This window comes from Perca flavescens, chromosome 11, assembly GCF_004354835.1.
Source record: "Perca flavescens isolate YP-PL-M2 chromosome 11, PFLA_1.0, whole genome shotgun sequence".
Classification (NCBI taxonomy): Eukaryota; Metazoa; Chordata; class Actinopteri; order Perciformes; family Percidae; genus Perca; species Perca flavescens.
This window is the reverse complement of record NC_041341.1, coordinates 28,983,404-28,995,602: the sequence shown is the minus strand read 5'-3', so window position 1 is coordinate 28,995,602 and position 12,199 is coordinate 28,983,404. Positions and strand designations below refer to the sequence as shown.

General features: G+C 40.6%; 1 protein-coding gene across 2 annotated transcripts in view; it reads left to right on the top strand.

Annotated features, from left to right (window-relative positions):
- The window catches only part of tmem163a (transmembrane protein 163a), a 64,023-nt gene extending 52,083 nt beyond the window's left edge, over positions 1-11,940 (top strand). For both annotated transcript variants that reach the window (XM_028591316.1, XM_028591317.1), the window contains exons 5-8: positions 1,531-1,627; positions 9,094-9,205; positions 11,451-11,592; positions 11,812-11,940. In XM_028591316.1, the coding sequence (XP_028447117.1) occupies positions 1,531-1,627; positions 9,094-9,205; positions 11,451-11,592; positions 11,812-11,872 (412 nt within the window). In that variant the 3' untranslated portion in view covers positions 11,873-11,940. The remainder of the gene's footprint in view (positions 1-1,530; positions 1,628-9,093; positions 9,206-11,450; positions 11,593-11,811) is intronic.
- The last annotated feature ends 259 nt before the right edge of the window (positions 11,941-12,199 follow it).

Below are 12,199 nucleotides of genomic sequence, written 5' to 3'. Positions count from 1 at the left end.
TGTTTCGAGGCCGGGCCGAGGCTTCCTTTAGCTTGATATTGCACATGTAAGTTTGTTGGGTCTTCCGGTAGGGCTGAACGATGATGAACTAAATCACGATTAATTGAAGACTTTACCTCGATTCCGATTATTGAATGATTATTTTGTAACTGGCTCACGGTTGCCTTTTGTTGGCTAAACTTATTACTTTAGTGTCTTTACTGAAGCCAAAATGTGTCCAAACGACAGATGTTGCGTTTTTCTTTGGTACAAGCTGCTCCTGCTCAGTGGACTCGTTTCCATGTTGCTTCCATGCCACATACTGGACGGGGCAGAGTCACATGACTACACACACGTTAGTATGTTTTTAAGGGGAAAGTACATGAGAACACACACAGTGGGGAATGTATTAACATGATTAACAAACTGAAATAACCGACCTGGGAAAATTATGACGGTTAGAGCAATCTCAATTTCAGCTTTGATTACTTTTTGATTAATTGTCCAGCCCTGTCTTTTGGTACTACATATAAAAAAACAAAAATAACATTGTGGGAATGAGACAGAATGAGACTTGTAGGTTGTTGTGCATGTAAGTGAAAGACTGGATACAGAGGCATAAGAGACAGGGCCATAGGGGGATAATAACAGATTTTGAATTAGATTGGGGCAAATGGATAAAGATTGTCTTGGATGGAGAGTGTATTTGTATTTGCATACCATTTGTAATATTATGCCATTTTTTCCCCCCATTATTTTTTTTAACTCAAGTGCTCTGATGGAAGTCGGCAACCTTGTTTATTCTGGTACCACACCGTGCCCTAAATACAGTGTAAAACCGTCTTCTGAAATCTCCCAAACACTGATTGTGTTGAGAAATGTAGTTGTGAGATTAGATGTTATCACTCAAATCAGACATAAATGTTCTTTGTCTTTTTCAGTCAGTTAGTTTCTGCATTATACGTCATTCACTGTGCCAGACACAGTCATGCTGCTAATTCTAACAATAGCCTGTGAAATTCATTTTAATATTAAGTGTAATTTAAGGGAATTTATGCATCAGTAGGCTTACCACCACAATGCCATATCACTTTTACACACTTACTGACATGTCGTTTTTAAAGGTGCACTGGCTGAACAGTTAACTTGGAGTTGTTAATGACTGCCTTTTTAATTTTTTGTTAAAATGTTCCTTAAATATTTCATAGAGGTTGGTAAAAACCTTTCCTGTTTTTCCAGACTGCCAGAGGCCACTGTCAGTATCATTTATAACTCTTTATGTCGGGAAACTTTGGTTTTTGACTTTGTTTGGGTCTTTGCTGCAGCAGGAATATTATTTTCATTATTACAAATGATCTTGAATTAAATGCAAGAGAGAGAGACAAGAACTGAGAGAGATTGTGACTGCTTTCGAGTCACCTTCTTTAGGTTATTGCTTTGGATCAACTTTACATAACTTCCACATGACAGGTTTAGCAAAGAGATCCCACTCACTGAAGCTAACTACCAACACTCTGCTCTCTGTCTTTCTGTCCGTCTGTCCATCTGCAGAGCATGTGTAATCCTTGGGGTTTTGTTCATTCTCTCCTCCTTGTGCATCCTTGGAAAGGCCATCCATGATCTTGCTACCAGGGTGCCCCCAGAAGTGGTAAGATCTCTCTCTCTCTCAATTTTGTTTATATTGAACAATATTGTTGGGTTGATGTCCATGCCTACACAAGAACTGTGTGACATATATATGTAGTCATTTTTGGTGTTGATGTGTTAGTTAGTGTTACAAACTTCACACCTGGAGTTTGTAACACAGGCTTTCTGTTATACTTTTTAAATATCAAGCCCCAACTCCTCAGGGTTATTTTTTTTTAAACTTTGGAAAGCTCATCTAGAGCCAAAGTAGAACCCGTACAACTGTTTTCACGAGCAGTGTACAACTTGTGACAAGAAAATTGTGTAAAATTGGTAGAGTGTAAAGTGTTACATTAAAATGTTTAAACTGAATATCGGAATGTAAAAAAATATTTCTGATCATTCGTTTACAATAATGATGCCTTATGGCATTGGATTGCATGGTCATAGTTTTGTGTTTGGCAGTTCTGATCAGGGCAGGGCTTATTTATTTATAAAGTGCTGTTTAATTCAAAGTTAAAATATCTTTTTCTTTTTTTTTTTTTTTTTTTTTTTTTGCCGGTGCAGCAGTTTACACCTTGCATTGGGCTTTGTGATTTTCTACAGTATTTTATTGAAAATGGCACAACACATTAGCTGCTCCTGGCTATTTTCTCAACAATATAAACATGTTTACGAGAAAACTGGCAAGTGTGTTTGTGAGATTATGGCACACATTACCCCACATACACACTGTGCACACGTTCACATGCATACCACACACAAGCTGGCACAATGAAAACAAATGAACAAGATTCTTGAGTTCCATATGCTCCCAATTTGAGTCAATATAGACACATGCAGTACAGGTACGCACAGAGCAACACAAACGTGCACACACACATCATTCATTGTTGTGAGTGCCGCATCTTTTTATAGCCCTCTGCTGTAGCTGCTCTGACGTCAGTGTTTTTGTCTCCCTCCACCTGACTGTTGTTCCTTTTCTCTCTTTGACACAGACATGCATACACTTTTAGTTTTTTAATGTCAACCACCCACCCCAGCCCGCGCACACACCTCTCTCTGGAGGTGTTAAGAATATGAATAAGGTCTCAAAATAGTCTCATCTTTCTGTTGCTGGGGCACGGCCCAACTCTTCCATCGTCACACTGTTTGGGGAGTGCCCATTGCATCCTTTCCAGTTCTTTGCTTTGAACCCTCCTCTTTGATTTGTAAATGATTTACCTTCACCATCTGTTCATTTCACTAACCAGTGAAGCCAAGAGAGATTTCCACACCCCCAAAAACCACTTAGTTCCTCTTTAAGTTTCCTAGCTTCCGTGTTTCAGAGGTCTAAGATGCACCTTTGATTTTGTTAGAGAGCCCAGCAGTGCTCCCAAATCCAGAAATGTCTTCCCATTCCACTGTTGATGTTTTTGAACACAACACAGTTCACACTTGAATTTTAAAACAACCTTGAGCTGAGAGGTACATTTGAGACTTGTTGGACTATTGGACAGAGATGTTCATAAGTCATTTCTTGGAAGTCCAAGTCGAGTCTCAAGCCTTTTGAGCTTGAGTCCAAGTCAAGTCGCTGGCCATCTGATCTGTCCCTAACACTGTATTGTTAAATCTTATGAATTCAAAGCATGTCCTGTAGCTACCATCCATACAGTACAGTATCAGAATCAGTTGTAGGATAACTTTATGGGGTTTACTGCAATACAATCTGAAGAAACCCAAATTAAGAACTCCGTTTCAATTTCATAACTGTATTTTTCAACATTTTGGTATCTGCAGCAAAATTGTCTGTGTTACTAACTGGCTGTAAAGCCCAACCTCATGCATTACGTTTTTCAGTGTTCAAAGTTTGATGGAAACCTCTGTATTGAAAGTTAATACACCAACTATGGTGCAAACATGTGAGAAATGATACTTTCCGTATTGCTATTTAACAACAACCTGGTGAAATATTAACCTAAGTCTGTCACATCATATGGATACAACTATAAAGATACAATTTGCATGTTGCCAGCATTAGCACAACACTTTTCGATGGTTAGCTTGTTACCTGTGACAATATATGCTAAATTTAACGTCTCTTTCGCATTAGCAAGTGACTGACCTATCTGGGTGCGTTTTGAGATGCCTGATGAAGTTCCACGTTGTTGATGCCACACACCTTGCATGTAGCTGTTGGCTTACTGCCACTGTTTACCAAGTTATTGAAGGCAAAACTAATGACAAAAGACACAACTCCGGGAGGACTTGATGTCGTTATCGTCAATGCATTTATGGGAGTGCGCGCACATAGGCATAGCACATGCGTTACATTGCACATTATGGCAAAGGGCAGGGGACAAGCAGCTTGTCATACATTTCCCCAACGTATATGCACCAATAAAAGAAAATAGAAATATATGACTAAATTTAGATTTAAAAAGTCAAGTCTGAAGTCTTTTGGGTTGAGTCACAAGTCAAGTCTGAAGTCAGCTGTTTGTGCGACTTAAGTGCAACTTGAGTCTGAGTCTCAGACTCAAGTCCCCATCTCTGCTATTGGGCCCTTAACCTGTGGTGGAGTTTTCTTGTAAACGCGTGAAAATGTCCTAACACATTTATTGAAAGCATTTCCTTCCTTATGAACCACATGCAAATCCGATTTAAAAAAAAAAAAAAAAAAAAAGATGCCTGGGTAGATTACCTGGTAGAGCGCGTGCCTATATAAAGAGGCGTAGTCCTCGACGCAGCGGCCGCAAGTTCAACTCTGACCTGCGGCCCTTTGCTGGATGTCATTCCCCCCCTCTCTCCCCTTTCAAGTCTATCCTGTCAGAAATAAAGGGTGTGTGTGTGTGTGTGTGTGTGTGTGTGTGTGTGTGTGTGTGTGTGTGTGTGTGTGTGTGTGTGTGTGCGCGCATTGTTGGTATCCATGTTGCTATTGGCTAACTGTCTTCTTTGTCAGGAATGTCGAATGCGTGCCAGAACATGTGCTGTGTCCTTGTGCGTGTGCACGAGATATACCCGCCAATAAAAACCAAGCTCCATAGTGCCACTAGTGACCAAAACTCTAAAGGGTTCCTTTTTAAGATGAAGAACAAGTTTCTTGCTTGTAGTTTATTGTAATGCAAATGTTCTTTATCTGTGCATATAGTTTAAGTTCTAACGTTCTGTATAGGCTATTTCTGACCATGACTCTTAAACAATTGCTATAAAAATATATAGACAGAAAGTAAATTTAAGCTCTATTTACTCCAAAAGTGAAGACAGTTTTAGCCTTGCATCATTTGCGCAAATCTTTCCACTGCGCCATTAATCGCTCCAAACAACCAATGTGCCAACTGTGAATGCAGCATCTGTAGGCAACGGGACAAGATTTTGGGATTGGAAGCGTTCTGGTTTTCATTTGTAGTCTGTTTGCTACCCCAAGTAGTATTGGCCAATCACGTTTGAGGAGGCTTTGGTTGCATCCAGGTAAGCAGTCTGTGTGGAGAGGAAAAGCGACAGAATGCATTGGTCAAAATGCAATCTCTGAACCCGTCGCCATCTTCTAAAGACAATTTAGCCTTCGTAAGGTTTTTTAAAATTAAATTAATGTAGACGTTTGTCTCTGCAACTCCAACTCCATTCTCACGCCCCAAGTTGCTAATCAGACTGTAAACTATGACTGGCGCACAGAAGAGCACCCGAATATACGCTGGCTACAATGGAAAGCCGGAAATATTGGCCATCGCCCTCAGTGGCAGATCGGTTATAACATAGCTGGCAACCGTTGTACACACAGTCTCTCTCTTTTTTCTTCTTGTCACTGGAAATTTTTGGATAAAATGAGATTTAAAAGGAAAGATAAATATGAAGAAGAGTTCTGATGTGAGAATGTATAAATATCTGTACCAGACAAACCAAGTGTGTTTTTTTTGATCATTTTTAAGCCCATGTTTGATGTTGTAAAAAAATGACTCATTGATGCTCGCTTTGACCACAAATAAAACGCCAAGAGACTGAAGCTGGCAGAGAAGCGGGTTGAGGGCTGCTATTCTGCAGACTGCGTTTGATGCTCCAGTTCCTTTATGTTAATAGAAACTGGGGGTGTTAGGTCTCAGGGGAGCTTCCTGACACCAGCAAGAGCCTATTACCACTGTCTGTCTCTTTGACATTCTCTCCCTTTACCTCACTGTCTTTGTACTGCATCTTCCATTTCAATCTGGGCCCCAGACATCTGGGTCTTAACCGACATCTGATTGATTATCCGTTTGTCCAATCTGTCGTTTTATGCAAAATACTCTCGCAGGCTACTTGGCTTGGCAAGATTTCGTAGATGCAGGAGTGTAAAGGATCCATCTCATTCTCTGTCTCATTTATCCAGGCCCTATCTATTTTCTCATTCATTATTTTTTTTTTTCACACTCTCTCTTTGTCCCCTCCCTCCATACCACATCTCCTCACCCCCAACTTTACATCCAGACTCTTTCTCTAACCTCTATGGTTCTCCCTTAGTCTGTCTCCCTCCATTACTATGTCTGTCTTCACTGCTTTATGGGTTTCAGACTTGTCATTCATAGCCTCACTTTGATTGGGCTTTTATTTGGTCGAAACAGGCTGTTTCAAGGAAGTCTTCATCAAACAGAAGTCAGTGGTGATTTATCAAACTATCTTTGATCTGTTAATGTGCTCTGTTTGTAAAGCTGCAGGACAGCGTGCATGAAAAAAGAGCCAGATAGTTGATGGAAAAAACTAAAATGGAAATGAAACGTTCAGGGGGGAAAGGGGAATCTGCAGGCTGAATATGAGGTTTCTCAGTTGATAGTGCTATTGACTAAAGCCAGTGGTAATACTGTAAACGTTGCTACCCTGAAGTATTGGGCTGTAAAATCACATTGAGCGCACAGAGGGTGGAGAAAATCAGGAATCCTGATTCGCATCACGTCCCGGCTCGCTGCTCTCATGGCAGGCTGTCTGTGTCTAGTGCCTGATTAAACACAGAGAGCTGAGATTGTCTCCCTCTGACTCTGTGCTAGATGCAGAGAGGACAACACACACTGAAGCAACAAAAACATACACGTAGTGACACACATTCGTTTTTACAGTTTGTTCTCTGATTTTGATCACTGTGAGACTTCCCCAATAAAAAAAAACGCCTAACAATTTAAATAAGGAATTGCCTAAAGGCAAAATTAAAACTAAAAAAAACTAAAAGGGGTCCTTTTTTTATACCCTCTTTCATCCTATTGAAAACAAAATGTACAAATGATGCATGGATAGAGAGTCCATAAAGCAGAGATCCAAAATCACTAACTACATTGTAGTCAGCAACACTGAAACAGTGCACTTGTTTAGCACAAGCTCTTCCTTATTCTGCCTTCATCTAATTCAAGTAAATGGGAGTAAAAAGGGTGCAAGGGATTAAGTTATTTGGTGACCGGCAATCGTGTGTGTGTGTGTGTGTGTGTGTGTGTGTGTGTGAGAGATATAGTTCAGTGTATTTTCCATTAACACTTTTATTTTAGTGTTAAATATCTTTATAATGCCCTCAAAATTCCATGGCATGTACTTTTTGTTAACAATCCCACAATGCAATGCGTTATATCTTATGTGAAAGTTACCATTGTGTAATTTTGTCTGTAATGTTATGACAGCTGTAGAGTTGATGTCATGATGACGCCAATGATACATGTCCTCAATTTGTATTTGCTGCGCACTATAGAGTAAACCATTGAATACATATTATGTAGGGACATTTAAACTTCTCATAGTAGGAAAAGCTGTTTCTAATAACATTACACCCAGTAAGCCGTGACAGTGAGTCAGCAGCATTAACAAACCAGGACCCTAAAACTGAAGCAGCTAAATTGAATTCAGCCATCGTTAGCGTTGCCGTTATTTATCTGCTTTTCCTACTTTGACATGCCCATATATCTTTTGTGAAAAAGGCCTATTCCACTCTTCAAGACCCTGTGCACCCACACTCAATCAGTTGCTGGCTGGATCTATGCTGGAATTACACAAGGTCACCATACTTCACAAACCAGTAAGAATGATAAGGTGTAACAAAAATGTGATTTTAGTCAAGCATACTCTTTACAAAGAGTCTAATCTGGCAGATTAAGTGAAAGCACCTGTGTGGGTGGACCATGAGTGTGTAGTGCCTTGAATAAATACATACTATTATAATATATGGAATATAGTCTCGCTTTGCCAGACCTTCCTTCACAGCGCTGTGGAGGAGTGTCTGGCTTGTCCACACAGCATTCCGGGATGGGAAAAAACGTGCTGTGGTTTATTGGCATTTCTTTAAACCAATCACAATCGTCATGGGCGGCGCTAAGCACCGGGTAAAACCACGGTGCAGCTGCAAAATAGCCTCGGAAGGAACTAGTTTTGGTGGAACGTGTGTATGTTCACAAGTAGTTTTAGTCGTGCAACAGAAAACTCAGATTGGACAGATAGTCTAGCTAGCTGTCTGGATTTACCCTGCAGAGATCTGAGGAGCAGTTAACCATAGTCCTCAGAAATCTACGGGAGTTTAGAATTCCACGTATACAGCGCATTCGGAATCTGCGTCTCAATCTATATATTTCTGTAGTTTACGTCCAGTTTACAGCCTCTTGCCGGTTTACGGCTTATGGTCAGCTCTGTGCGTTGCAATGGTTGTTATACACATACTAACCAGCCAACAGTTTGCAGGGCTGTGGTAGAGATGCATGCCCGAAAGAAAAGAAGGATTAGCACTGCTATACTTTTTAAACATTATGAAAGACTTGGATATCAACAAACATCGCTACGGCGACCTTTTCAAGAAGGGGGTTGAACAAATGAAAGAGGGATGTTGTGTTTGAACGGTCCAGCAAGTCCGCCATCTATTTTGCATGGCTGCCTGTAAACTGGAATATTATTGTAATATTCACTTTCATTAGCCATGTACACAGCTCAGTCAGAATATTGTCTTTTTCGGAATAAGGACAAAACCGGAATATTATGTGCATGTAAACCTATTCAATGTTAATAGTTAACACATGTACTTTTATGAGTATCTGGTAAAAATAGCCCTAACAAAAGTCTGGTGAACAAAGGTGAAGTCTTCTCTCATGTGTCTCTTATTGTCTTAGTTTCTGTCTTTGTTCTTTTTCTCTCCTCCTCGTCTCGTCTCTCTGGTCCCTGTTGGCCCAATTAAATCTGATAGACACACACTCTGGGGTCAAGTGCTGGTTTTTGCTTAGTCCGTTTGAGACTTAAAAACACCAGACCTTCATATCACTGAAAGATGCCATCTAAATGACCTTCGGTTGATGCACCAAGTTGTGTGTGTGTGTGTGTGTGTGTGTGTGTGTGTGTGTGTGTGTGTGTGTGCGCGTGTGTGTGCGCACAGGAAAGCTTTGTGGGTCATTCTGACTGATAATGTTCATGTGCTTTTTTGTGTTTGTTTTACAGATACTGTGTGCATATTTCTGGGTTCATTTGCATGCTTTATTTTTAAGCACACATGGTTTACCACAACCTATCTTCTCTTCCCTGTAGGATGACTTCCTCTACAGTGTGTCTGTAGTGAGCGGGATCACATGTGCTGTGCTAGCTGTGGCCAAGTTCATGCTGGGAAGAGTGCTGACTAGCCGGGCACTTATCACTGACGGTAAGGCACACGCCCACACACGTCCACACACACAGCACACCAGTCTCGGAGGTCTTAACAAAGCTTACGGATGCCTACAGAATGGCACGAGGATATACTATGCCCAGGAAAATTATCTTTTTCCCCATCACTTATTAGTAATTTCTTCAGCCTTTCAGTGTTGATGATCAATGTCTGTGTCTCTCCTGCTAATGACGGGCAACCAGAGCCGTTACAAAACTGACTTTTGTGAAATAGTTAGTTTTTAGGGGGATAAATATGGCCTTAAAATGATTTCTGCATGCTATGAAAAGCAAGAGTTACAATTGAATAAAATAGTATGTATGTAGTGAAAACAGTGGTAGAAGATAATTTACTTAAAGACAAACTAGAAATACCATAGTGTAGAAGTAGACAAGTATTATCAGCAGAAGTATCCTAAGAAAACATTTTTTATGCAGGAAAATGGCCCTTGATATATTATTAGATATTATTTGTATTTGTTTATTATTACTCTTGCATTTACTTGTCAAAGGCATTTCAGAGCTAATTTTCTTGTTGTATATCCTGTTGCGTAGTTAACTGTATAATAATACATCACATTTTATATGCTCATTATAGGCCTTCAGAGGCTTAAACTGCAAAGTAACTTAAAGTAACTTAGTAAAGTAACTGCCAAATAAATGGATTGAGGTAAAAGTAGCATAACATTGAAAGACTTTTGCCTAATCCTGGCCTAAGTGTAAAAGGCCAGGGTTAATGTTAGGGTACTCTAACCCAAGCGTGCAAAAGGTATCCGAATCCCAAGCAATAAAACCAAAGCCACAAAACTGAGTATATGTGTTTCTATGTTTGTATGTGAGAGAAAGATGCTCTCACAGCTGGATTGGAAGTTTTTCTGGATTGGTTATGACCCACTGGCTGCTCATAGGCACATGCAGCATCACATGCGGCATTTGAACAAAAGCACAGTACACACACACACACACACACACACACACACACACACACACACACACACACACACACACACACACACACACACACACACACACACACACACTCGCACTGCTATCCCCAGGTCTCAGAACGCACAGGGCATCAATCCAATAAACCTGAGGTTGCTGTTTTCAGAGACTGGATTTATTTCCCACAAGACCATACACTAACTGCAGGCGAGACAATAACCCACTGTGCTGGCTTTCACACAAGGAGAAATGCAATTATAAAAAAAAACACATCAGTAGCTATACAAGGTAACTCAAATACAGTAGATGTAGTCAACAAGGATGTTAGCAGTTATATCCATTCATATTTGAGGGTTTCAAAAAAGACTCCTTTCTCCTCTGCCACCTCTGAGGTATTTTTAAAGGAATCCCACATATTTTTAGACAAAAGCTGAGAGGATACCATTCTAATGTCTGTATGGTAAACATGAACCAATACAGCCAGCAGCTGGTAAGCTTAGCTTAGCACAAAGACTGGAAACAGGGGGAAACAGCTAGCCTGGCTCTGTCCGCAGGTCAAAAATTCCTCTAAAGCTGGATGCCTGGCAACCGTTTTGGTGACGAATGAACTCCAGGAAGTCACTGCGCTTGGCCAAGAAATATTACGGGGCACAATATTTTTTTCCTAGGATGGCAAAGGCATGACCCGCCCTACTCTGCCTCTGATTGGCTTACCCTGATAGTCTTACCCTAACCTTAACTAATCTCACTCCTTATGCCTAAACCTAACCAACCAATGAAGGCAACGACTACTAGCCAATTCCAGGAAAAGAAAATTGCAGTCCGGACCATAACCCCTATATTTTAAAACTGTTTTTTTTTTTACTTTTATACAGTTTAAACAGTTGGGATGTAACATTTTAATTAGTCGGCTTTGAAGGTTCTTGTAGGCAGCCAGGCTTTGCTGTTTTTCCCTGCCCAGTTTTTTATGCTATGAGCTAAGCTAACTGGCTGCTGGCTGTAACTTCATATTTACTGTACAGACACGAGAGTGGCATTAATATTCTCATCTGAATCTCAGCACGAAAGCAAATAGGTGAATCAAACAAAATGTCATACAAGCCTTCAACACCAAAATAGCTTACCCTCCGATAAACCCACTACTTTTTATGTTCAAACCTGTGTACCACTTTTGACAATAACCGCGTAAATCCTTTGATGGGTCATTATCAGGTTTAGTAATGAGTATTTAAGTTTGGGTAACTGGAACTACTCCAGTACTCATACACATAAAAAGACTTGTTGTTTGTGCTTTTTAGGGTTCAACTCTCTGGTCGGTTCAATTATGGGATTTTCCATTTTGATCAGCGCCGAAGTCTTCAAGCACCATACTGACGTCTGGTTTCTGGATGGCACCATGGGAGTTGTTATTGGACTCATCATTTTGGCATATGGCATCAAGTAAGGACATTTCTTTGACCTATTGAATTGTATATGTCATCATTTCTATAAGGTTGATCCATATTCTATAAATGCCAGATTCACATGTCAACTCGACAGCTCTGTACTGGCTACACTGGCTGCTGAGTGCCAAAACAGGCCGAGACATCTTGCAGAAGTAATTTCTGCAATCTGCACATTCACATACTTTACAATGAGACCTTGTTTCTGTGTACGCAGACTCCTGAAGGACATGGTGCCCCGTGTGAGACAGACGAGGAACTACGAACGCTTTGAGTGAGAGTGTGTTGGCCAGACGAGCAGGTTCAAAAACACACACACACACACACACACACACACACACACACACACACACACACACACACACACACACACACACACACACCTGGCTGCCTCTGCCCTCTTCTCTCTGTCCTTCCTACACACGTTAATACACATGCAGCACATACAGACTCTACATGTTCCCATACACACAAATATATACACACATGCTGTATAAACTGTACATAGTACATTCAGACAGAAACAAATGCACATGCATACACAAATGCAGCAACTGAGAGACTTTGAGGAAAAAGGACGTGATTGAAGACCACATCCTGGAGAG